The 24,094-nt window shown below is 30.9% G+C and overlaps 1 protein-coding gene across 2 annotated transcripts; it reads left to right on the forward strand.

Moving 5' to 3' along the window:
• Positions 1-1,046: 1,046 nt before the first annotated feature.
• Positions 1,047-23,758, forward strand: LOC143252089 (coiled-coil domain-containing protein 97). Of its 2 annotated transcripts, none has more exons than XM_076503707.1 (5): positions 1,047-1,141; positions 3,462-4,095; positions 7,186-7,307; positions 14,100-14,208; positions 23,275-23,758. In XM_076503707.1, the coding sequence occupies exons 2-5, from the start codon at positions 3,578-3,580 to the stop codon at positions 23,378-23,380; spliced, it is 855 nt and encodes a 284-aa protein (XP_076359822.1). In that variant the 5' UTR covers positions 1,047-1,141; positions 3,462-3,577; the 3' UTR covers positions 23,381-23,758. The 2 variants fall into 2 exon arrangements, with proteins under 2 accessions (XP_076359822.1, XP_076359823.1); XM_076503708.1 differs by lacking the exon at positions 1,047-1,141 and adding an exon at positions 1,219-1,419.
• The last annotated feature ends 336 nt before the right edge of the window (positions 23,759-24,094 follow it).

The raw sequence follows: 24,094 nt of genomic DNA on the forward strand, positions 1-24,094 counted from the left end.
AATGTGATTTATCAAAGAACCTCCTTTTCAAGCGATGGGTGATAATATACACAATACTAATCTTAATATTTATAATAAATACAAAACAACGACAATTTTTTTGTTAAATTGGCGAGAAAATATTTATGAAAAACCAATCTATGAGAACGTGTTAGTGAAAAATTACGTACTAATAAACTCGTATGAAACAATTAACATCATTATTGTCACAGTGACATACTTGCAAAGATTTGTTTTCAATGAAATATTCAGTTCTTGAATATTTTATTTTTATCTAAGTGGTAGTTTGAGGCGGGTCAATTATGGTCATACGCCTCTCCCTCAACTTTACGTGATCGCTGAACATAAACCTAGCATTCTATTTTTTGTTTTCTGATCCACTCTGGATCTTGGAAGAGTCACTTTTGTAACTGTGTTTATACTATTTTTCACTAGTTAGCAGGATCAAACTTGGTGTAAGTGCTTGTTTTCTGGGGGCAGGGTCTCCTAACGACTGTTTTTGGTTACAAACTTCCCTTGAGATAATTGGGGATAGTGGAGAAAGTTGATCTTCACAATGGACTCTTTGGACTCGGAAAAAGGAGCGCTTGTATTTTATGTTACTGCTTTTAAAACTCTTATTAGGCTTGTTAAATACTCACTTGATTTAAGTATACCAAGCTGTTAGTGACTTGCTCTTAATCCCCATATGAGAAAAAAAAAGAGAGATAAGTTTTTCAGCTTTATAAGTTCTCAGAGTTATCGTTGAGCGACCAAATACTCCTGAAAAGAATAATAAAAAATTCTATCAGTGGCTCAGCAGCAGGTCTGAAGGCTTATAGCGCTAAACACCAGGTTTTGATACCCGTAATAGACCCAGCACAGATAACTGGTTGTGCAACTTTTCGCTTAAAAACAAACAAACAGAAACTTATATTTAATTTATATTTAAACCTGTTACTACTCTTTTACAATATTGACTATATGTAAAATTATGCACATAGTGCAAATAAATAGATATAAGTTATTTATTATACTGATAAAGTATTACAACACATCATAACTTTGTCGACTGTAAAAATAAAAACTTTATTCGGTGATTACTTTCTATTTAAAGATACATACATAAAACAGCAGATGCCGCTGTAACCGATTAAATTTGGTAAGGGTCTAGAAATATATGAGGTGTTAATTTTCTTTTTAATTATAAACTAATAAAAGTAATTTGATTGTGAATTAACATTATGAGTAAGATGAGATAAAAGGCGTTTCTCTTTTAAAAGCGTGCGAATAATTAAGATTTGGTTGTGCTTGTAGATTTTATTTATTTTTAAGTTTTTGTTACGAAACATATCCTCCACGTCCAACAGGAGTACTAGTTATACTGACCGTTGAGAATGAATAAAATTTTATACCAGGATAATGATGAAACTGTATCTTGTAAATATTCAGTTGAATATTAGTAATAGAAATTGGAAGATTAATAGTAATACTGACTAGATTCAAAAGTATTACTAAATAGTAAATGACTGTACAATAATATTATTATATATCTGTTGTATTATTGTGATGAAATTAATATCTCTTGAGCACAAAGAAAGATTTCTTTCAAACAAATAGAAAATAATACCCCATCGTTTGTCCTAAAATCTGTTTTTATGAAATACATTAATATTTTGGAATTGTGTCTTTTCACTATTTCATTGAACTGTCCCATCAGATGCTCATGGTTTCAACTGCAGTGAAATTATATATTTATATATATTTTGTTTTCTCCATGATTCTTCAAAGTTGGTGTGCTTTTAATGTCCACTTGTTTGTTTTACCATTTCAGATGCATATGTTTGTATGGTTTCATATTTCATGATAAAATATGTTTGAAACTGGAACCTAGCTCGTGATAAGGTTTTGATTATGTGATATTTCAAGCCCAAAATTGTGGTAAGAGTAGAATTTCAGACAGGCTCACTGTTTAGTAAAAGCCATCAAAAGAGCTCTCTTAACTTGTTGGACCAAGTGCAAAGCCAGGAAAATTATCCCAGACAGGGCACATCTTTGTCACAGAATGTCATTATCTTAAAGCTATTGTAAAATGGATTCTTGTATATATGCATATTGTGTTATGACATTATATGTATTACACTTCAGTTGTACTTTGTTTAATTATATTGTGTTTTACTTCAAATATGTGAATCTACTGTTCTTTTAATTTAAATATATCATCTACATAAGTATAAATTAAACATTATTAATGAGTAACTTTTTTTTTTATTATAATGTTTTATTTTTATTTGAGTATCTGGCTTTTTGAGGTATATTTGATGAGTTGTCAGACAGTGTATCACCTAAGTGTTTTTTATATGGTTAACCTTTTTATTTATTTTTAATACTTTTTCTTAAGACACCTTTAAAGTTTGTTTGTTTTAAAGTGAGAATATAATTAGGTATGTAGTTCAGTAATTATAGCTTGCATTTTTCAAGATGAGAAATTACACATTGTTGCCAAAAATTTGGTACTTTGTTGCATAAAATTGGCACCTCATTAGGAAGAGTGGTTCTATTTCAATAAAACAAATACAAAACATTCAGTTGAATACAAGATGCTAACAATTTTTTAAAAAATGATTGAGAAACACAAAATACATGCTTATGCAAAAAAAACAAATTTATCTGAATGCAAAAAAACATAATAATTTGTTTCATGTAAAGAAAAACTTGGAGCAATCGCCCACAGTTGAAACATTGTTCAAAAAACTTCTTGAATATTTATAAAAATTAGAGGAATTTTGGTGGTTGACTTCATTTGATTACAGCAGTTAAGTCTTATACTTTTTTCTTTCTTTTTTTTTTACAAAATATTCACCTTATGCTTTATCAAAATGATGCCAAATTTTTGCAAAACTGTATTAATGAATAGGAATGCAACATGAAAAATTAATCATGGAGGTGAGACTGTGCTGGATCCATTTTTAAGATCTAAATGTATGAATATTTTACCTCAAAAATGACCATTTCATACCCTTCCCAAAGCAATCAGTATTTGATGGCATTGCACCCTCTATGAAATATCAATCAGTGTCAAAATGCTATTCCAGTGTGACTTTGTCTTGGCTGCAATTGTCTTGTGATGTGCTGATTTGTTTATTCAAAAGTCTTTAAATAAAATGTAATAAATCCTTTGTAGTATCTTTGAAGTATATGTTAACACAGTTTTTGTACTGTAATTATAAAATACTTTTTTTAATTTTTGAAGTTACATAACAGGTTAATATTGAAATACAAAATAAAAATTATTTTTATGTATATTTATTTGCCAGTATTTTTCCCTTTTGTTTATTCTTTTTATTTTATTAAATGTATGTATTGGTGTTTAGTTGTGTTTTGCTCTTATGTTGATTAAATTTATTAGTAATGATAAGAAAACTCTGTGGATTTAAATGTTGAATATTATTTTACTGAGTTGCACATTAATTTATTTTCAGGTCAGTTACTTGTATGGGCTTGTGTTTTGATAATGTAAGTTGATGGATATTAGCTCCCTCTGGTTGGCACAGAACAACATTTACATTAACTGGCAGAAGTGACACAAAACTTAAAGATGAGTTTTTATGAAGATGGTACTAATATAGAAATGGAAGAAGCTTCTGCACAAGGTTCTTCACAGGACTGTGATACAGTGAGGTGTACGCTTTTGGACCGTGTTTCAAAAAGTAATGCTTTTTTCAAGAATCAGCAGAGAGGAGAAGCTGACCTTACAGTGGAACAGAAATGGGAAATTGCTGAGGAAATTTTAAATAAAAGCCATTCATTATTCCTACAGAGATTTAGTAAATATTTAGAATTTGAAGATTTGGTTTATTTTGAACCATTTAAAAATGACTACGATGTAGAGTTTTACTTGAAGGAAATAAAGAAAAGATTAGATAGCAAAAGAAACACTGTTAAAGTTAGAAACAGGCGATATGAGGCACTGCAAAAACTAATTAAAGAAGGAACATATTTTAGTGATACAGAAATGAAGAAAAGAAACCCACTATTATATGAAGAAATGGTGGAAAAGTATATGACTGATGATGAAAGAGAACAAGCAGAAAAATTTATATTAAAAGACTTCAAGTAAGTATTTACCACACAATCCATGGAAAGGCTACTCTTTTAGTAGAAGCAGTGGTTATTGACAGTTATTTTTAGATATAATACATTACCTCTACTCATAAATAGCTGTTTTTGTTCAGTGCTGTTTTCCATATGCATGCTACAAGCCTTTTATCTCTCTTTAATTGGAATTAACTGATTCCAGTACATATTAACTGATTCCCAGGGACTTTGTTTTGAACAGTACATATTCATGTATATTCCTTCCTGAATTATACTTTTGTTGCTCTGTTCATGTTCTCCACCAGTGGATGTCAGTTCCCAGGGACTTTGTTTTGAACTTAGAGTTGTAATAATCAGTACAAGATCTGTTTCTTGTATTAACACATATATTACTGGTTTTATAAACTTGAAGTTAAAATGATATGATATATATTACATCCTTGTGTTTTAATTGTAATCACATGTGAATGTTGGTTTCTTTGGCATTGGTTTATTTAGCTTTCCATCGTACCCCAGCCACTTCACACCTAGGAATATAATTCCATAAATGTTCTCTTTTTTTTTTTTCAGCTCATGTGTGTAACATATTTCTATGTTGGACAAAGAGCATACCTTAGAATCTGACTGTCTCATCTTAGGGAGAGACCTTTGAAAGCATTCAAAGGATGTTTCTATCTTTCTCTCACACCAGTCCCTCTGTCTATTGAATGTGCAGTTTTAATTATTCATGTAAGAGGAGGTAATCCACCATATTGGAAGTTATAATTTTATATACAGAAAGCCATTTTCTTTAGGTATTTACCTCCTATCTCCCCTCCTCATCATTGTAAATCTCTTCCAGTGATAGTTCAGTAGAATGGAACAGAGCGAATCACATGTTTTGTAAGAGTATGTTGTTCTCTCATTGGTGGAGGGTTATCACATGATGATTTGAATGAGAGACATTGGAATAAGCCAATTCTAATTAAGGGGAAGATAAAAGGTTTGTGGCATGCGTAAAAAACTTTTGCACATAGAGGGCAGCACTGAACAAGAATGGCTATTTATGTGAGAGGAGATAGTTATTATTGGAAATACATTTTCAGTATCGGAAAATTATAACTTTTTTCTTAGAAATTATATAAGTTAAGAATGGTAAGTGTTTTTATTCAAAATTTCAAGATTTTTTGACAACAGTGGCTTAAGTTCTAGGAGTTTTGAGTGCAGTATATCTAATATGTATTGTTATTACTTAATATATGTACTGTAGAAATATTGTATTAAACTTCATAAGGTAAATATCATGAAAGACTTTACCTTCATATTGAAATTGATTTCTGTTTAGGGCAATGAATTACAATAGTGTGTATTAGAATACCAAAGAAAATGCAAGAGTTGTTGAATAAAGCACACAGGTTACTAACTTGAGGAAGTTTACATGATAGTTAAAGAGACTGAGTTGTGGTCAAATTTAACAAAATTGTTTACAGTGACTATAGTTTTTTTTCACAAGGAGGCTAAATGTTCAAATTTACAGCATTAAAAGAAACTGTAAAAGCTATTGCAAATATTATTTTTCCCTGTAAATTCTGATGTAAAATATTCAAGTAGCACAGTGATATACACATAATGTTTATTTCAACTACATACAACATTTACATATTAAGCCTTTTAGTATCTTATTTACTGATTAAATAATGAAAACTTAAAGAGAAGCTCAGTCTTGTTCTGTTCTGTTTTTTATGGTGCTAATTATAAAATTATGTCAAATGTTTTGTGTGTGAGGGTCATCCACAAATATGGTTATGTATTTTGTTCATAAGTTTTTGAATCCATATAATGCTAGTTATGTACATAGGCCAACCATATTAGTGCTTCACTGGCTCAGATTCGTTTTTTCAAGCTTTAAATATCAGTTAGTTTGTCACCAATTATTATTTTTGGGTCTTGTAATTGTCTGTTCTCCATCTCTTATTGTGTTCTTTATATTTAAACTATTTGCTACTCAATGGTTTACGTATTTAGTAAGTGTGAAATGCTTCTAACCATGTTAATTAGTGTATGTTAATCTATTAATTTGCAGTTATACTTTACATACAACCATTGAAATACTGAAGATTGATAGATGTGTATTTTAAAGCATATTTATTCATAATGTTGGAATAATTTCTGTTATTGTAATATCTTTATAGAGTATTTGGTTAAAAGAAGAATGTAATTAGAAAATAATTTTATTTTCCAAACTACAAAGTCTATATATACAACTTCTATAAGTTCCATGCAAATTAAGTCTGACTTCACCAGTAAATGTCTCAATAGAGATAACACTTAATATTTTCATATGTACAGTTCTTGAATATCTTTCATTTTGTTATAAATACAAAGCCAAATTTTACAGTACTCAACTAGCTTACTCAACCAGCTTATTCAACTAGCTTACTCAACTAGCTCTTTGACTCCATAATCAATGCACAGGCAGCAACTCTTGTCCTCACAACTTGTTTTTTATACTTTCAAATAATTTTCAAAATTGTAAAGAAAATACCATATTTTAAGCCACATTAATTACTCTTTGTGAAGTACTGCAAATGTCTAAATTAAAAAAAAAACATAGTCTACAGCAATAACAATGTTCTAAGGTTTAAATAATTTAATACATGTATTAGAAAAAATACTTTTAAAACTAGATTGCATTAATAAGAAAAGAGGAAAATATATTTTATAATTACCAGGAAAGGGATAATATATCAGTGTAAATATAACTTTTTATTTTCTTACATCGTATTGAGATTACATGAATGATTTATATGAATTTTTTTCAAACATTCTAAAATAGAAAATAAATCTAGGATAGTCTTACTAGTGATGTATAGTAAACTTCCACAAGGATAAGTTATAGAGTTTACAGTGTATGTGTATGTGTGTAAAACAACATATAATTTAATGTTTGACATGCATTATATGTGGAATATTGTCATGAAGTGAATGTCAAATCTGCAATTTTCATGTAAATTTAAATCAGTATATCCATTTCAGGGGAGCACAATTAATTGTATGTCAAAACAGAAATTGAAAATGTGATAGTGTCTCAGGATCAGAAGTCTGATTAATATTATGACATTCTTTCAGGTTTTCCACGTTTCTCATGGAACATATAGAACGAGAAGAAATACAAAATCGTCGACAACGTCAGGAAGATGAAGAAAATGCAGCTTGGGAAGAAGGTGACAGTGACAGTGAGGAGGAAGAAGGTAAGGAAATTGACAGTATTGTGATTCTGTTTATGAGACAGCAAAAATTAAAAATATGACAAGGTATTAGTGGTTTCTTAAAGTACGATGTCTGTTCAAAAAATACGCGGACTGACGTCATAAAACAAAATGTACTTTATTTAGAAGTTACACGTCTGAGACCCCTTCAAAGTATTCTCCTCCCCAACGCACACACTTATCCCAACGGTGTTTCCACTTGTTGAAACAGTCCTGGTACGCTTCTTTTGTAATGTCCTCCACCTCCTTCGTCGCATTTGCCTTAATCTCGGGAATCGTCTCAAATCTTCTTCCTTTCAAGGGTCTTTTGAGTTTGGGGAACAAGAAAAAATTGCAAGGAGCCAGGTCAGGTGAGTAGGGGGGGGGGTGGGGAAGAACAGTGATCGAGTGTTTGGCCAGAAACTCACGAGTTCTGAGGCACAAATTTTACAGCAACGCGGTGCATCTTCAATTTTTCGGTCAAAATCTCGTAACAAGATCCAACTGATATCCCACACTCTTCAGCAAGCTCCCTGACAGTCAGACATCGATATGCCCGCACCAGGGTGTTGATTTTGTCGACGTGTGGGTCGTCAGTTGACGTGGAAGGACGTCCAGGACGCTCATCATCTTCAATGGACTGTCGACCATCCTTAAAACGTTCATGCCACTTGAAACATGCCATACGCTTCATAGCAACATCACCGTAAGCCGTGTTAAGCATAGCAAAAGTTTCAGCCACAGATTTTCCAAGTTTAACACAAAATTTCACAGCAAGTTGTTGCTCCTTCAGGTCATTCATTCTGAAATCTGCCAAACGAAAAAATTGCACTTCACTTAAAACTGCGGAGCTAATATACAAATAAAGATATCTGCAATCGGGAAATGGCGTCGTAATCAGCTGATCTGTGCGAACCTAGCGACACCAAGCGGATTCCCCTGGAACCAACTGGAGCCACGCAATTCAAACAGTCTGCGTATTCTTTTAACAGACCTCATATATTACCAGTAGATGAATAATGTCTGTTTTATTCTTTAACATTGCTATCAAACTTAAACATGTCCATCAAAAGCTAACAGGTTTGATGAACATGGGCTCCATTACAGTTAGTACCTTTTATTCACAGTTGTGATAAGCAGCTTATCAGCTCCAGCTTGTCTGTAGAAAACAAAACAAAACAATGTGCTGGCCTGTAGAACTGATGACTTTTATTAAAGTCTAAATGGTCTGAAATATGACACTTACAATATGCTATCATTACAAAATAAATAATGATTATTCGTTTAAAGTCTGCAAGCTTCTTTCTTTACAGCAGCTCTAATCTTCATAAATCACAGATACTAACGTATCATGAAATTTATATGCAAATATAGAGTAAATGTCTATCACCGACTGTAACAGTTTCCACGAGTTAATGTTCTTTGTGTCCTAAAAGTTTTATATGAGGCAAGAATAGTTTCCTCACTGGTAAAATTTCTGTGCATCAAATCCGGTACTCATGTTCTCACAAATAATCTAAAATATTGTCCATCAGCATCATAATATTATCTTCTACATGTAATTATGGTAAATGACGTGTAAGGTTAACATGAACTTGAATTTGAACTCATTTTGTAATATTTAAGATGCTCACTGAGTTTATGTAGATTATTTTGTATCTGAGTAACATTATGCATACAGTCACCCTTCCTTTGAAAATATTCATTCATACTGGAACAATAAAGCTATCTCAGTCAGTATATCTTAAAAACTGTCTTGATTGATATGTGTATAATTAAGGTCTATATGTGTTGCATTAAATTATTTCTTGAAACATATAAGAAAATGATTTATTGTGTTAAACTCTGCAATTACAATAATAAATTTACTAGCTGTTTTTGTAGTCATTAGATTTTGTTAATCTGGAATCTAAAGCTACAAGAATGTTGGATGCACATATACAGATGTATTAAAAAAATTTAGCTTAGAGATGAAGATTTCCTTCAAAAAAAAATTTCAAATTTGAAAGAAAAAATATTAAGAACATTCTAAATTAGAGTAAATGAGAGAAGTATTATCCATCAGAAGTCTAGATTATTATTTCTAGCTTGACAAAAACACCATGATTATTAACCATTGAAAGTTCTAGAAGTTTTGGAGTTTGTGCCAAAAAGATTTTGGACCATTTGATATTCTATTCAGACCCTATTATTTCTGTGAAACATAAATATTGCTATAGTTTCTCCTTCAACTGCAGCCATTAATAAAATTGTTTTCTTTTCATCAGGCCTGGCATGGACAGGTGGTTAAGGCACTTATTCATAATATAAGGGTTACGGGTTTGAATCCCTGTCACACCAAACGTGCTCACCATTTTAGCCGTGGGGGCATTATAATGTGATGGTTGATCCCGGTATTCATTGGTAAAAGAGTAGCACAAGAGTTGGCAGTGGATGGTGATGTCTAGCTGCCTTCCCTCTAGTCTTACATTGCTAAATTAGGGATGGGCTAGTGCAGATAGCCCTCGAGTAGCTTTGTGTGAAATTCAAACCAAATCTTTTCCTCATGAACACATATTAATACGTGATTATTTTCTTAAAGGTCATTTAAAGATTCCTTGTATGTATTGAAATTTAGTTTAAGCACTGTTTAGTAATTCATATAGAACCAATTATAAATCCTAGGCAATTTTTAAACTTGTTTTGATAATTTTTGGGTAAACAACTTTTTCCAACGTTTGTACCAAAAATACAAATGTATCCAACTAATTTTCACTGCAGTGCATATTACAATGTGAAACTGATGGGTGGGAAAAATCTAAAATAATTTGTCAATAATTATATTTATTTGTTTATTACTTCAATAAGACTCTTATTTAACTTGAAGAGTACTTAGAGTCAATTATTTTTTAAAGGGAAATGTCACCTCATATGTCTTTTTTTTTATCTGAAAAAAAAATGTTTTATTAATTATGTATGTTTGGTAAGAATATTAATCTTGTAATAATAACCATAAAATATCATAAGAAATGTGTGAATCTTTACTGCCCTATGTTCCCTAGGCCAGTGTTTCTTGACCAGTGTGCCATTATGCTGACCAAGCTGTGTCATGTATTTTTATTTTTTATGAGTAATTTTACCTAACTTTATTTTATTGGTTAGGCTTATTAAAGTATCACTTGAAAAATAAAGAAATAAATTGAATTTTTAAGTAGTGATAAATACTATTAAGTCTCGAACCAAGCATCTGTGTGTAGCAAAGCAGACCTAAATGTCTTACTAACTATAATGAAGAACATACATATGATCTAAAACTCTAAATAAAATTTTTTTACTTCTATATCTTTTGGTGTGCCTTAATATTTTAAGCTATATTTGTTATGTTGTTTGGCTGGAAAGGTCAAGAAAAACAGCTTTAAGTAACACCACACCTGTTTTGGTTACACTCCTTCTCACAGTGCTGTATTGAAAATTTATACATTTATTTCAAGTGATTTTATAACAGTAACAGTCTTTTGCAGCTGGTTTACTGTTTTTCCCTCACGTGGCTTGATTGTGAAGGGCGGTGGTTGAAATACATTGATACTGCCCATTTTACAAAGGTATTATTTTGTTTTTCTACCCTTAAACTTAGCCCCTAAATCTGTCTTGAAACAAAAGTGGGTGAAATGTTCCTTACATACAATGCTGTTTTTACCATAAGGAGATGTCTTCATCTTTTATACCATTCTTAGGATATGTAGCCATTTCTTTGTTATTTCAAAATATTTCTGGATGCTTCTTGAGGTTTGATGGAAGTTTGGAATGACTTAGTGAAAATGTAATCAATTTTTAATCAAGTTTGTTATTAGTACAGCCATACATCTTACAGTTGGTCATGTTTCTTAGCAAGTGTTTGGTTGTGAACTAATGGAGTCTGTAAAAGGATAAAGTCAAATGTGGAAGCTGTCCAAATCTTCAGACAACAAATTTCTTGTAAATCATGCAATCTACAGACTCCTGTAACATTTTTATGAGATTATTTTTGTTCTTTTCTATAAATATACTGTTGAAAAGTAGTAGGAAAGGCATATTTTACAATCATTAGTTTTTGTTAGTATATGACATATTTTAGCACACTTTTCCAGTAAACTAGTAACATTGTGACTAGGATTCTTTATTTTTCTACTTTGTTGTCAGAGATATATACACATTTAAAGCAATAATAAAAGTATTTAGCCTTCTACATCATTTATCTAATATGGTTATGTTTTTAAAATGCAAAAGTAGGTTAAATCAGAAAGATCCAGAAAGACTATAAAAGTTTTGGGAACTAGCCATATAATAAATTGTGAGAAATATCTAAATGTGTCAAATACAATAACTGCTACTCTAGTAAACATTTGAACTAATTCTCAGTTATCAGATGACCATATAATGTTTGAGTAAAAAAAAAATATGCCTTGTCATGGCTAATACTAATGCTGTATCAATACAAATGTTTACTAAAACAAAATTATATCTAAAATGTGGTAATTTTAAATTTGTTTTTGATACAATATAATTAACATTTGCTTTGGATGCAATGTATAAAAATGAAACTTTAGCCCTAATTATCAGTTTTTCAGCATTCTGTTGAAATTTTTGTTTAGATCATGGAAATAAATTTTCTTCTTAGATAGGCAGATTGTCAGTAGATGATACAAAGATGTGTAATGTGACAACAATTGTCAAGTATATATATTGTTGGAAGTTTCATAAATTCTCTCTTACTATTAAAAGTGAGGGAGGTGTAGGGACCCCTTTTTGAAAATTAGGTGGACATCTCACACCTCTATGTCTTTAACATTTATAAAGTTTTTTTTTAATATTTTGAGAATCACTTTGACAAAATGCGAAGAAAATGTAAATGTGGAAGTGGATGCTATAATAAATTTAAAAAAACAACTTATTTACAACATAACATATTATTACAGTAGTCATTATTATATCACTAACTGTTTTAAGAAGTCTGTCAGGAAGAATTTTTATTGAGTAGTGGAATCATCCCTACATAAAAGTACAGGTGCACAATGTATTAGAATGTTAACAGACAACAAACAGGATAAACTCAGTTGTGAGTGAATAGTTATATATGTTACTGTATGTTAATTATTACCTGTACAGTTATGTAGAGATGATGAAAATGTCATCCCAACTATCCTATTTGCATTGTTTTTGAAGAAATATTAGCCATTCCTGCATATACTTCCTCTTTTGAAAAGTATTTTTTCTTGTTTTTTTTTTAATAATGTAGTGTTTCAATAGATGTAGGAAGATTGTATTTATGACCAAGTTCTAAATATAATGAGGTCCCAACTGTAATATTTATTGTGTATTTGTTATTGGATAGTAATTCCCGTTTTACCCTGTCTTTAAGTTTATTAAAGGAATGCGAATTTCTTTCAGAAAGCCAACTTCAAGAGATAAATAACGTTGTTTACAATATGATTATGATTTCGTTTTTTTAAATTACTTCTAGTTATTAATAATACTTATAATATTAAAAATAATATTATTGTTAATAATACTTATAGTGGAATTGGTTAGCACCATTGTTTTGGTTTTTAAGTTATCATATGATAAAAATGAAACAGCAGAAAAAAAGAACAAGAAATTCAAACCTTTTGTTGTGATATAGACATTCCTAGTGCCTGCCTCAGTCGTAACATAGGTATTGTTATAAATGGAAACAGTGTATAGTATTGTAAAGTTCTGATGACATATTGAAAAGATATAACATTTTGAATAACAATCTGAGCCATCCCTACATAGGCAGTGCTACTGGCTGCCTATCTGATAATTATTTATTACATTGTTGTACAGAATTATATGAATGTTTTATTTTGATTTAATTGACTAAATGGTTGATATACTAAATAGAAAGCATTTTACTTGCACATTAATTGTTATAGTTATCTGCTTGATTTGCATTTTTATAATTAGCCTTCACTACTATAAGTATTGAATAAAGAAAATGCTCTACACAGTTTCTAAGTTTCTCCACAGGTATTTATTTAAAGTTCCTTTAAATGCACTTTTTTTTGAATAAAGTTGACTCTTCGATATCAATTTGACCATAAAGTAATAGATTCCAAATTAAGTTTCATAAAATCAATTTAAATTACTTCTAAGTAATCCATTGGACAGAAAAATTAACAAAGGTTAACTGAGCTGTTTTGCTTTCCAGATAAATAATTTTGGCTTGCCTATCATGTGATGATAAAGTAGTAATGTGAAATTTTATAGGTTATATAATACACCAACATACTATCTTTAATATAGTATGTGAATGCTGATTATTTAGTATTATATGTCCATATTGTTATAAAATTAACAAATTTTGTAGGTTTAGGAGGACATACTGAAATTCTAATGCTAATTCATTTTTTTTGCTTACATCATTAGAAGTGATTTATCTTTTACTGCTGGCAAGCTTCTGCATAATTATACTAGACAGCTTGAATAATTAAAAAGCTCCAAGAGTGATTTTTATAATTTTTTATGTTGCAAAATTAATGTTTAGAAAAGTCAGACTGGAATATTTGTTTGCCTTACACTACTTGTAATGTTTTTAATGAAAATTAATTTAATTTGGTCATTTATATATGACATAAATTCAAAGTATTGCTGCAATTAATACAAAAACATTTGCTGAGCTCAGCTTAAGAACTGTAAAAAACATATTTGAAGCTTGCAAGTATTATATAAATATGTACAGGCACAGATGTCATACATGCGTAACTTTGTGTGATCACATGATTTTTGTAAATTCAGATGTTTCTGGTTTTTCTCTAGAAATTAGTGAAGAAATATCAGAACGTGAGAAATTGATGATGAGGACTGAATTCTTGAATATTATGTATGAAAATTTCTTGGCTGGAAAAGATGAGGACTTTGAATACAGGTGGGTTTAAATTATTCAATAATAAATCTAGTTTCCTCTTTATAGCATGTATCTCAATGCCAGGTTTTGAAATTATGGTTGATGTTGAAACAAAACTGGTAGTGAGATGTTTACTAAATGTTTAGTTGTTTCATTTCCTAAAGTAAAATATTGGCCATCAAAGCAGAAGAATAGTTAATATGCAAGAATGAGATTGAGGAAAAAGTGTTACTTCATGAGAATACAGTGAAAACTGTTTAGTAACAGTTTGGAATCATTACAAATTAATCTAATAGCCGTATTTTGAAATAACTTTAGTGTGTGTAAAATGTGTCAACATCAGGTCTGTGCTGTGTTCATAAGTCTCTTGAGTAGGCAAGTTTAGCCTTGTACATACTGTAAGGCATTCAGCAAAAATGTGTTTTCTGAGCTGTTTATCTAAAAATGTATGTTCTGTGGAAAACTAGTGATGTTAAACAAATGTGCTATATTGACGTACTGGTACTCTCTACTTTCAAAGTAGTTCAAGTGTGATTGTATCATTAAAAGTTGTCTAGTTCCAGTGTGATTGTATCATTAAAAGTTGTCTAGTTCCAGTGTGATTGTATCATTAAAAGTTGTCTAGTTCCAGTGTGATTGTATCACTAAAAGTTGTCTAGTTCCAGTGTGATTGTATCATTAAAAGTTGTCTAGTTCCAGTGTGATTGTATCATTAAAAGTTGTCTAGTTCCAGTGTGATTGTATCATTAAAAGTTGTCTAGTTCCAGTGTGATTGTATCTCTAAAAGTTGTCTAGTTCCAGTGTGATTATATCATTAAAAGTTGTCTAGTTCCAGTGTGATTGTATCATTAAAAGTTGTCTAGTTCCAGTGATATTGTATCATTAAAAGTTGTCTAGTTCCAGTGATATTGTATCATTAAAAGTTGTCTAGTTCCAGTGTGATTGTATCATTAAAAGTTGTCTAGTTCCAGTGTGATTGTATCTCTAAAAGTTGTCTAGTTCCAGTGTGATTGTATCATTAAAAGTTGTCTAGTTCCAGTGTGATTGTATCATTAAAAGTTGTCTAGTTCCAGTGTGATTGTATCTCTAAAAGTTGTCTAGTTCAAGTGTGATTGTATCACTAAAAGTTGTCTAGTTCCAGTGAGATTGTATCACTAAAAGTTGTCTAGTTCCAGTGATATTGTATCATTAAAAGTTGTCTAGTTCCAGTGTGATTGTATCACTAAAAGTTGTCTAGTTCCAGTGTGATTGTATCATTAAAAGTTGTCTAGTTCCAGTGTGATTGTATCATTAAAAGTTGTCTAGTTCAAGTGTGATTGTATCACTAAAAGTTGTCTAGTTCCAGTGAGATTGTATCATTAAAAGTTGTCTAGTTCCAGTGTGATTGTATCATTAAAAGTTGTCTAGTTCCAGTGTGATTGTATCATTAAAAGTTGTCTAGTTCCAGTGTGATTGTATCACTAAAAGTTGTCTAGTTCCAGTGTGATTGTATCATTAAAAGTTGTCTAGTTCCAGTGAGATTGTATCATTAAAGGTTGTCTAGTTCCAGTGTGATTGTATCACTAAAAGTTGTCTAGTTCCAGTGTGATTGTATCATTAAAAGTTGTCTAGTTCCAGTGTGATTGTATCTCTAAAAGTTGTCTAGTTCCAGTGTGATTGTATCATTAAAAGTTGTCTAGTTCCAGTGAGATTGTATCATTAAAAGTTGTCTAGTTCCAGTGAGATTGTATCTCTAAAAGTTGTCTAGTTCCAGTGTGATTGTATCTCTAAAAGTTGTCTAGTTCCAGTGTGATTGTATCATTAAAAGTTGTCTAGTTCCAGTGTGATTGTATCACTAAAAGTTTTCTTGTTCCAGTGTGATTGTATCATTAAAAGTTGTCTAGTTCCAGTGTGATTGTATCATTAAAAGTTGTCTAGTTCCAGTGTGATTGTATCATTAAAAGTTGTCTAGTTCCAGTGTGATTGTATCTCTAAAAGTTGTCTAGTTCCAGTGAGATTGTATCTCTAAAAGTTGTCTAGTTCCAGTGTGATTGTATCATTAAAAGTTGTCTAGTTCCAGTGTGATTGTATCTCTAAAAGTTGTCTAGTTCCAGTGTGATTGTATCATTAAAAGTTGTCTAGTTCCAATGTGATTGTATCATTAAAAGTTGTCTAGTTCCAGTGTGATTGTACCTCTAAAAGTTGTCTAGTTCCAGTGTGATTGTATCATTAAAAGTTGTCTAGTTCAAGTGTGATTGTATCACTAAAAGTTGTCTAGTTCCAGTGTGATTGTATCTCTAAAAGTTGTCTCGTTCCAGTGTGATTGTATCTCTAAAAGTTGTCTAGTTCCAGTGTGATTGTATCTCTAAAAGTTGTCTAGTTCCAGTGTGATTGTATCTCTAAAAGTTGTCTCGTTCCAGTGTGATTGTATCATTAAAAGTTGTCTAGTTCAAGTGTGATTGTATCATTAAAAGTTGTCTAGTTCCAGTGATATTGTATCATTAAAAGTTGTCTAGTTCCAGTGAGATTGTATCTCTAAAAGTTGTCTAGTACCAGTGTGATTGTATCATTAAAAGTTGTCTAGTTCCAGTGTGATTGTATCATTAAAAGTTGTCTAGTTCCAGTGTGATTGTATCATTAAAAGTTGTCTAGTTCCAGTGTGATTGTATCTCTAAAAGTTGTCTAGTTCCAGTGTGATTGTATCACTAAAAGTTGTCTAGTTCCAGTGTGATTGTATCATTAAAAGTTGTCTAGTTCCAGTGTGATTGTATCATTAAAAGTTGTCTAGTTCCAGTGTGATTGTATCTCTAAAAGTTGTCTAGTTCCAGTGTGATTGTATCATTAAAAGTTGTCTAGTTCCAGTGATATTGTATCATTAAAAGTTGTCTGGTTCCAGTGTGATTGTATCATTAAAAGTTGTCTAGTTCCAGTGTGATTGTATCATTAAAAGTTGTCTAGTTCCAGTGTGATTGTATCTCTAAAAGTTGTCTAGTTCCAGTGATATTGTGTCATTAAAAGTTGTCTAGTTCCAGTGTGATTGTATCATTAAAAGTTGTCTAGTTCCAGTGTGATTGTATCATTAAAGTTGTCTAGTTCCAGTGTGATTGTATCTCTAAAAGTTGTCTAGTTCCAGTGAGATTGTATCTCTAAAAGTTGTCTAGTTCCAGTGTGATTGTATCATTAAAAGTTGTCTAGTTCCAGTGTGATTGTATCATTAAAAGTTGTCTAGTTCCAGTGTGATTGTATCTCTAAAAGTTGTCTAGTTCCAGTGTGATTGTATCATTAAAAGTTGTCTAGTTCCAATGTGATTGTATCATTAAAAGTTGTCTAGTTCCAGTGTGATTGTATCTCTAAAAGTTGTCTAGTTCCAGTGTGATTGTATCATTAAAAGTTGTCTAGTTCAAGTGTGATTGTATCACTAAAAGTTGTCTAGTTCCAGTGTGATTGTATCTCTAAAAGTTGTCTCGTTCCAGTGTGATTGTATCTCTAAAAGTTGTCTAGTTCCAGTGTGATTGTATCTCTAAAAGTTGTCTAGTTCCAGTGTGATTGTATCTCTAAAAGTTGTCTCGTTCCAGTGTGATTGTATCATTAAAAGTTGTCTAGTTCAAGTGTGATTGTATCATTAAAAGTTGTCTAGTTCCAGTGAGATTGTATCTCTAAAAGTTGTCTAGTTCCAGTGAGATTGTATCTCTAAAAGTTGTCTAGTACCAGTGTGATTGTATCTCTAAAAGTTGTCTAGTTCCAGTGTGATTGTATCTCTAAAAGTTGTCTCGTTCCAGTGTGATTGTATCTCTAAAAGTTGTCTAGTTCCAGTGTGATTGTATCTCTAAAAGTTGTCTAGTTCCAGTGTGATTGTATCTCTAAAAGTTGTCTCGTTCCAGTGTGATTGTATCATTAAAAGTTGTCTAGTTCAAGTGTGATTGTATCACTAAAAGTTGTCTAGTTCCAGTGTGATTGTATCTCTAAAAGTTGTCTAGTTCCAGTGTGATTGTATCATTAAAAGTTGTCTAGTTCAAGTGTAATTGTATCATTAAAAGTTGTCTAGTTCAAGTGTGATTGTATCATTAAAAGTTGTCTAGTTCAAGTGTGATTGTATCATTAAAAGTTGTCTAGTTCAAGTGTGATTGTATCATTAAAAGTTGTCTAGTTCAAGTGTGATTGTATCACTAAAAGTTGTCTAGTTCCAGTGAGATTGTATCATTAAAAGTTGTCTAGTTCCAGTGATATTGTATCATTAAAAGTTGTCTAGTTCCAGTGTGATTGTATCATTAAAAGTTGTCTAGTTCCAGTGTGATTGTATCTCTAAAAGTTGTCTAGTTCCAGTGTGATTGTATCATTAAAAGTTGTCTAGTTCCAGTGATATTGTATCATTAAAAGTTGTCTGGTTCCAGTGTGATTGTGTCATTAAAAGTTGTCTAGTTCCAGTGATATTGTGTCATTAAAAGTTGTCTAGTTCCAGTGTGATTGTATCATTAAAAGTTGTCTAGTTCCAGTGTGATTGTATCATTAAAAGTTGTCTAGTTCCAGTGAGATTGTATCACTAAAAGTTGTCTAGTTCCAGTGTGATTGTATCTCTAAAAGTTGTCTCGTTCCAGTGTGATTGTATCTCTAAAAGTTGTCTAGTTCCAGTGTGATTGTATCTCTAAAAGTTGTCTCGTTCCAGTGTGATTGTATCATTAAAAGTTGTCTAGTTCAAGTGTGATTGTATCATTAAAAGTTGTCTAGTTCCAGTGAGATTGTATCTCTAAAAGTTGTCTAGTTCCAGTGAGATTGTATCTCTAAAAGTTGTCTAGTTCCAGTGTGATTGTATCTCTAAAAGTTGTCTCGTTCCAGTGTGATTGTATCTCTAAAAGTTGTCTAGTTCCAGTGTGATTGTATCTCTAAAAGTTGTCTAGTTCCAGTGTGATTGTATCTCTAAAAGTTGTCTCGTTCCAGTGTGATTGTATCATTAAAAGTTGTCTAGTTCAAGTGTGATTGTATCACTAAAAGTTGTCTAGTTCCAGTGTGATTGTATCTCTAAAAGTTGTCTAGTTCCAGTGTGATTGTATCATTAAAAGTTGTCTAGTTCAAGTGTAATTGTATCATTAAAAGTTGTCTAGTTCAAGTGTGATTGTATCATTAAAAGTTGTCTAGTTCAAGTGTGATTGTATCATTAAAAGTTGTCTAGTTCAAGTGTGATTGTATCATTAAAAGTTGTCTAGTTCAAGTGTGATTGTATCACTAAAAGTTGTCTAGTTCCAGTGAGATTGTATCATTAAAAGTTGTCTAGTTCCAGTGAGATTGTATCATTAAAAGTTGTCTAGTTCCAGTGATATTGTATCATTAAAAGTTGTCTAGTTCCAGTGTGATTGTATCATTAAAAGTTGTCTAGTTCCAGTGTGATTGTATCTCTAAAAGTTGTCTAGTTCCAGTGTGATTGTATCATTAAAAGTTGTCTAGTTCCAGTGATATTGTATCATTAAAAGTTGTCTGGTTCCAGTGTGATTGTATCATTAAAAGTTGTCTAGTTCCAGTGTGATTGTATCATTAAAAGTTGTCTAGTTCCAGTGTGATTGTATCTCTAAAAGTTGTCTAGTTCCAGTGATATTGTGTCATTAAAAGTTGTCTAGTTCCAGTGTGATTGTATCATTAAAAGTTGTCTAGTTCCAGTGTGATTGTATCATTAAAAGTTGTCTAGTTCAAGTGTGATTGTATTACTAAAAGTTGTCTAGTTCCAGTGAGATTGTATCTCTAAAAGTTGTCTAGTTCCAGTGTGATTGTATCATTAAAAGTTGTCTAGTTCCAGTGAGATTGTATCTCTAAAAGTTGTCTAGTTCCAGTGTGATTGTATCACTAAAAGTTGTCTAGTTCCAGTGAGATTGTATCTCTAAAAGTTGTCTAGTTCCAGTGTGATTGTATCATTAAAAGTTGTCTAGTTCCAGTGTGATTGTATCACTAAAAGTTGTCTTGTTCCAGTGTGATTGTATCATTAAAAGTTGTCTAGTTCCAGTGTGATTGTATCATTAAAAGTTGTCTAGTTCCAGTGTGATTGTATCATTAAAAGTTGTCTAGTTCCAGTGTGATTGTATCATTAAAAGTTGTCTAGTTCCAGTGTGATTGTATCACTAAAAGTTGTCTAGTTCCAGTGTGATTGTATCACTAAAAGTTGTCTAGTTCCAGTGTGATTGTATCATTAAAAGTTGTCTAGTTCCAGTGTGATTGTATCATTAAAAGTTGTCTAGTTCCAGTGAGATTGTATCTCTAAAAGTTGTCTAGTTCCAGTGTGATTGTATCATTAAAAGTTGTCTAGTTCCAGTGTGATTGTATCATTAAAAGTTGTCTAGTTCCAGTGTGATTGTATCACTAAAAGTTGTCTAGTTCCAGTGTGATTGTATCATTAAAAGTTGTCTAGTTCAAGTGTGATTGTATCACTAAAAGTTGTCCAGTTCCAGTGTGATTGTATCATTGTTTTTCTATAAATTTCATTAAAAGAGTAAAAGTTTTATGGGTTTGGTGGAACTTTGGTTTTTATTAAAGAATTTCCTGTGCATGGAAATAAATATCATAGATATCATTTAATATAAAGTCAAATATGATATGTTAATTCCTTCCTCAATAAAATTATTACTCACAATTGTTCATGTTTTACCATTCAAACAACAGTAGTAATACACAGAACTATTTTTATGTATAAGACAAACAGTAATAAATGAATTTACCCCCTCCCATGGTACAGCAGTATGTCTATGGATTTACAATACTAAAATCAGGGGTTCGATTCCCCTAGGTGGGCTCAGCAGCTAGCCGAGTGTGGCTTTGCTATTAATGAATTGAAGTGACTTCAGTTTATGAAAACGTAACCAACTTTTGTGTAAAGACTGTTGATCATTGACTCTTGTTAATATTTTAAAGTATTTGATTCTATGACTATCATACTTACCTAAGGTATTCTTCAATACTCTTGACATAGTTAGGGTTCATAAATGTGCATTTTCTTCACTTGTGTCAGGAACAACTCTTTTCCAGTAGAATCAATGTAAGCTTTCTTCTAGTGATGGCACATAAACTGATGAACTGTGCATTTGATATATGTTCTGTCAAGAAATGTGATCTTTATGTCTGAATAAATATTCAACTGTAGACTCAGATGTATTCTAAAAAGTAGGATGTTTAGCTGTTTATTTAATTAATGAAAGTATTTACTGATACATATCAAGGTCGTACAGACTGAACATTCAGGAACTTTTTATGTTCATAGTTTATTTTAGTTCAGAGTGGTTCATTCGAATAGATTAAAGCATTCTTGTAGTAGAATGTCTCTATGCAGAATTTATAAATGTTGAGACTATATTCATAATGATCTAAGATCTTAACTATATAACTTAAAAGCTGGTAAATGTTTTCATGTTCAACTTCCTGTTCAGAGTTACAATTTTAGAAAAAATCAGTTCATATCTGTAATAGTAAGTTTATAGTCTTGTTGTTATTGAGTAGTTTTAAATATTATTATTATTATTATTATGCTATTTAAACACTAAAACTTTAGAAACCCTATCTGAGCCATTAAAGATAGTAAAAATTTTATTTACATAATGATTTAAAATATTAAAATAATTTGAACAATAATCCAACCATTGTTTTTCTTGAAAATAAACAAAGCAATTAACTTCAAGAATTATTCCAGAGCCTATAACTATATCATTATTGTAATCATAAAAATATCATTGTACAAAAAATTACAATTTCTTAGTTTAAAAACTCATTAACTTCAGAAATATAGATTTTGGAATGTGATAACCGATCAGAATTATCAGGAAAAGTTAAATATGCGCATAAATAAATGTATTATTATTTTTTTCCAAAAGGAATGTTAGTATACTAAAATGTTAAAACTATAACAATAAAGTTCTATCAAACTTTGGAAGTGTGGTATGTTATTTTTAGTAGTGACACTGGGGTAGCAATCGTATTGGTTGAAATTCTCTCTTTTTAATGTTAATACATAATAAATATATAATTTTTTCCAGGTTTAATGAGACAGTTTTCTACTAAAATCACTATAAAGTTCTGTTTCATCAAATGTGATTGAGATTTGTCAGTATAACAGTAGTTGTTTAAGACATTCATATAAAATGTCAGAGTGTGAAATTAACAAACGATGCATCTCGGTGCACCATCTAGATGACTCTGCAGCTGTTGGTGATAAACTAATTTTGTCTACCAGCTCAGTTGTGAAAACAGATCAAATGTGCACAAGATTTAAATGGTGTTCTCTTTGTTTAAAATTTCATCACAAATTGATGTTTATTAACAAAAACTCAAAGTTATAATCATTAAATATCTTATTACAAACAAAGACTTATAATTGTTTTTGTGTTTTCTCTACAAAAGATGTACAAGTTTCTATGTTAAATGCTCTTTGAAAATTATATTCTTTTCTAAACTTATGCCAACACTGGATATTGATATAGATACAGTACCATAATTAAGTAAGGAATGAAAGTAAAGCATGTTTCATGGCATTATTATATCTTTCTGTATTGTCATATATAAAGTATCTTTATATGAATTCTTAGAAAGTTACTTCAAGTCAGTTTATGCTATATAGAAGGGAGAAAAAAAACAAAATAAGCCACTTATAACTTTAAATATACCCCCTATTAGTACAGTGGTATGTCTTCAGACTTACATCGCACAGTCAGGGGTTCGATTCCCCTCGGTGGGCTCAGCAGATAGCCCCATGTGGCTTTGCTATAAGAAAACACACACAACTTTAAATATTTTTGATATCCTAATTCATAAGTGAAAAATAAATAATTTAAATGCAAATTGAGAAAACACAAACTGATTAACTGTAACTATTGAAACTAATAGATTTTTGTCATATGAAACACAAACACATCCGGGAAATGCAAATGAAGGTACATTTCTTTGTTTTTATGACAGCATTGTTGTAACATCATCTTCCTCATTCCATTTACGGTATGTTTGATGAAAATTCGATATATAAGTTCTCTACAACATTACGGAGTTTTATTGAGTATTTATTGTTTTATCTGTTAGTAAGGTAGATAACACTGAATGTTATTCACTACAGCTTCACTGAGTATTTATTGTTTTATCCATTAGTAAGGTGGATGATAATACTGAATATGACTCACTGCAGCTTCGAGAAGCTGACGAAGAAGAGGAATACTTTGACTCTGAAGAACCAGAATTTATTGACTCATCATGATTTAGGTATTATAAGACCTCACTTAGATTTTATTTCATATCTGTAAATATAAAACATGATTCATTTCGTTCTTGGTTATTTAACATGCAATGGTTATACTTGTACCCACACCTGTACAGAGAGAATGGTTTTTATCATTATCATTTTGGAAACTTTTTGTATTTTCCTTGTGTGTTACACAAAATAAAAAGTAACTTACATCTATGTTCAGTCAAGTGAGAGTAAATCACTGTTTGTTATTTTTGTTTGTCAGTCCATATTCATGAGTAAACTTGTGTACTCACAATTCTCTTACTTCTAGAAGGTGAAAAAACAAATACTTGTGATAATTGTTTTTAAATATATCCTGAAATTCATAATAAAGGTATGTTGTTGCCAGAACACTGTACTGTCATTATGATTACTGTATGCACATACAGTGGCTTAAGATGTCTTTCACTAATGTAAACCAACAGTAGATAAATGAAAAGAAGTAATGTAAATAGTATGTGATGGTGATTCAGACAAAGCTGTGTCAAGTAACAATGTGGTGTTAGTTCTATTTTCAGGTTAGATAATTATTATTCTCATTGTTTTTTTTATTTTAGTGTTTTATATAATTGATAGTAGCACCTCATCACGTTGCTGTGATATGTAAACATATCTGTACACAAATCTTTATATTTTTCAAGCAGTATTCCAGAACAAAAGTCAAGAGCCCTTTAATATTTGTGA

The sequence above is a fragment of the Tachypleus tridentatus genome, chromosome 6 (assembly GCF_004210375.1).
Source record: "Tachypleus tridentatus isolate NWPU-2018 chromosome 6, ASM421037v1, whole genome shotgun sequence".
In the NCBI taxonomy this organism is placed as follows: Eukaryota; Metazoa; Arthropoda; class Merostomata; order Xiphosura; family Limulidae; genus Tachypleus; species Tachypleus tridentatus.

Bases quoted from the DNA above. Each gene is read 5' to 3' on its own strand.
- LOC143252089 (XM_076503707.1), top strand. From the start codon at position 3,578: ATGAGTTTTTATGAAGATGGTACTAATATAGAAATGGAAGAAGCTTCT. The intron at 7,308-14,099 runs GTAAGGAAATTG...GTTTTTCTCTAG, and splicing joins TGACAGTGAGGAGGAAGAAG to AAATTAGTGAAGAAATATCA. The intron at 14,209-23,274 runs GTGGGTTTAAAT...TTTATCCATTAG, and splicing joins GATGAGGACTTTGAATACAG to TAAGGTGGATGATAATACTG.